The following is a 3,330-nucleotide window of genomic DNA, read 5'->3' as shown; positions in this document are numbered from 1 at the left end:
TTAAAAAAATTGAAATTAAAAGTTCGCACGTACATCTTCACGTGCTACGTCCTCACAAAATCGTTTCATAAAAAATCGACTTATCATGTGACGTGTGCAAAAAAGATAAAATTCAGTACTAAAAATAATACTTTTCACAAGATAAACTTTCTCTTTTTTATATAGACCATACAAAATATTGGATTTTTGTGAAACTTAACGAACGCACGTATATTATGGAGATGTACATGTATAATTTTTTTTCTAATTTTTTCGACATTTCAAAATACAATTTTTTGGTAGAGGGAGCATACGCAGCCGGGAGCCGAATTGAATTTCCGATCGATACATGCATACAACAATGAGTCTCGTTAATTTTTAGCGGTTGGAGAAGAAGGGTTAGTAGTACTACTAGTACTAGGAGTAAGAGGACGAAGGTTATGGTTGAGGCACTTGTCCTTCTTGAACCGGAGCACCTGTTTATAGTGATCAATCTCCCAGATGTGCTCTTGCATCTGCACGTTGCCCATGATTGATGGCCCCAACGGACTCCGCCGGAATGCCAGGCAGACCACCCCTGGCACCACCTCCGGCACTACCACCCCCTTGGCCCCCGGATCCAGCCTCCCGCCGCCCTCGTACTCGATCACTAATTTGGGTATCGTCACGTTGTTGGCCGGATCCACGCCATCGCCGGTGAAGGTCCACCGGTAGCAGTGCTCAAAGCCTTGAATTTCCTCCTTTTTCAGATGGTCTAGGTGCCTGGTGATGGCCCTGGTGACCGCTCCATACGCCGGCTCGACGAGCGCCGTGAGGGATGTGCCGGTGTCGATGTTGAGGCCGCCGCCCTTGCCGTCGTGGATCCAGACCTCGGGAGGGATGTCGTCGAGGCGCTTCCCGTTGATGAATAAGCCGGTGACATGTATGCCGAAGGCCGGGATGAGTGGGTTGTAGATGAGCCTTGTCTCACAGGCGCCCGCGGCCATGGCCGGGTTGGGACCGAAGGTGAGGTAGCTGGAGGAGTTGCCAGAGCTGACCGTCGGGAGGAGGCAGAAGGAGAAGCGGCCCTTGAAGTGCCCGCCGGCGACGGTGCCGAAGGACACGTCCTGGTTTCCCAGGGTGAGCACGCCATCATGCATGGCCACGGCCCCGCCGGCCTCGTACGTGGAGCAGCCCAGCACCAGCCCCGGCAGCCTGGCCATCCGGCCGCCGGACACCACCACGGTGGCTGTCTCGCTGCCGTAGATCCCTCGGGCAGTTGTGCCGTCCACTGTCCTCGTGTTGTAGGTGCACGACTCGTTGCGGTTGGGCGTCAAACAGGTGTTGTGAGGAAACAAGCCGCAGCTGTCCGCCTGCGAGCACCGGTAGCGCCGCCACGACTTGGACCGCGCCGGGCGGTACCAGTTCTTGACGTACTTGACCTTCTCCGGCGCGACGTTAACGGGGTCCTCCGAAGCTTCGTCAAAGGACATGGTCTTGCTGGTGGGTGGCCGAATCCGGCGGCCCCTGTGGCGCCGGTGTCCACGGAGGCGGCAGTTGAGCCAGGTCAAGTCGTTGGCAGTGTCAAGCGCCATGCTGTAGGGCAGCGCGGGCGTACCGAAGAGCACCGTGACGAGGTACATGCCCACGTCCCGGATGGTGAGGGCGCTCTGCATCGGCATCTCGAACATGGACGTGCTCGACATCAGCTCTGTCATGTCTGTTGCCGATGTCGACATCAGCTTCGGCGCCGGCTTGAGGTTGAGCTCCACCTCCTCTTCCGAATTTGACGTCGATGAGGCCAGCTGTCTCCTAGTGCCCTTGGCCATCTGCCGGTTCCGGGCCAGGTCCTTGGTTTCCATGGCGCGGTAGTGCTCGCGCCGCTCCTCCGGGGACTCCGGCACCACCGGCGGGGTCATCGGGAAGTGGCAGCTGCTGCCCTCCTCCAACACCTCCACGTCGATGACCTCCTCGTCATATGCGCCGTGGACGGCCACGAGGAGGAGGAGGAGCAACACGGCGGTAGCCACGACGACGACATAACAATAGCCACGCATCTCCGGCGGTCCACGCCGCACATAATACTTCATTACTCTCATTTCATATGAGCTAGCTAGTTAAGCGTGCATATGCCGGCCCACCATTGTCATTCCCCTTGTCATTGTCCTTGTGATTTGCTCCATTTTAGTGCTATCAAGGTGATAGGACGTGAGGTCACCACGCTCTTGTTTCCTGCTTTTGCTTTTTGGTCGAGTGGCCACAACCCATTCAGCTATATTAAGCTTCCTTCTGCCCCCACCTAAATTTAGCTGCGCCACATATATAATTGGCTTCCCCTCTAGTCACTTCCATTTTCCCACATGCATGTAACTAATTATTTTTTCACACTTTCTCATATATATATGTACGTGCAAGCAACAAAATTAGTGTAGACTTCTATCAAAAGAGAAAGCCTCAGCAACATTTAACACTTTACTGAGATAGTCTCCAATTCAAAATAAGTTTATTATAGTTCACATGTCACTCCAGATCGATACATGAATCAACCATCTAAAAAGAGAACAAATAAGAGTAGTCAGAGGCAATGCGGTCAACCTTTTGAACTGCCTCCTAAAATCCATGAGTAGGCAAGAGTCGACATGACGATTTTTCTTTGTAGATCAACGAACTAAAACATAGTGAATTGTTCACCCCCCACCCCGACTAAAAGAGATCGCAAACTTTTATTATCTATCCAAAGGTATATCATTTGTAGTTTTGTACCATTTGGATGAGTGGTTAGGAAAACGGATCAGAAGTTTGTTCTTTGCCCAAGTAGACAGATATCAGTATAGGAAGAATAGTAGACACCTTAAAGTGATTTTTACGGAAAAAAAAATACATTTCGGTCTACATACATATATGGAAAATGGATTTTGTACTCGCGAGTATGGGTACACGAGTTATCTCACCATCCATATTGGTGCACTTCTCAACAAAGTACAGAGCACATGTGTTCTCTTATCACTCTGTTCAAAATCAAGATTCTAGATTCTCAAGTAGACCGCTGGTCATAACCGCTACACATATCTATCTATACCTACTAATAAAGGAAGGAAGGTTTCTCCCCAAAATTTTCGTCCGTTTTCGATGTACCCTTGATTTTCAGTCGAATTTACAGAGAATGCCACCGCTTAGTCAAGAGGAAAAACGGTTCGTCCCGGCCTGTACATCCCCACCTAACGCGGGCACCGACGCCATCTTCCTCCCAAGTCTCGCTTCTCTTGCGCCAGCCAGATTCGTCGCCTCCCGGTCCTCCCTCTGTGTTTTCCCCTTTGTTTCTCTCCCTACCGTATCCTTCCAAACTTTAGGCCTCCATGTCGGCGCCAAAGA

General features: G+C 51.1%; 1 protein-coding gene across 1 annotated transcript; it reads right to left on the bottom strand.

Annotated features, from left to right (window-relative positions):
• Positions 1-290: 290 nt before the first annotated feature.
• LOC127327944 (aspartic proteinase NANA, chloroplast-like) lies at positions 291-2,188 on the bottom strand. The gene has a single exon (XM_051354772.2). It carries the CDS (start codon positions 2,055-2,057, stop codon positions 351-353), a length of 1,707 nt encoding a protein of 568 aa, XP_051210732.1. The 5' UTR covers positions 2,058-2,188; the 3' UTR covers positions 291-350.
• Between the last annotated feature and the right edge of the window lie 1,142 nt (positions 2,189-3,330).

Source organism: Lolium perenne, chromosome 1, assembly GCF_019359855.2.
Source record: "Lolium perenne isolate Kyuss_39 chromosome 1, Kyuss_2.0, whole genome shotgun sequence".
NCBI lineage: Eukaryota > Viridiplantae > Streptophyta > Magnoliopsida > Poales > Poaceae > Lolium > Lolium perenne.
Note: the sequence above shows the minus strand (reverse complement) of the source record. Positions and strands in the feature narration are given on the sequence as shown.

Coding starts and splice junctions, on each gene's coding strand:
- LOC127327944 (XM_051354772.2), bottom strand. CDS start 2,057: ATGAGAGTAATGAAGTATTATGTGCGGCGTGGACCGCCGGAGATGCGT.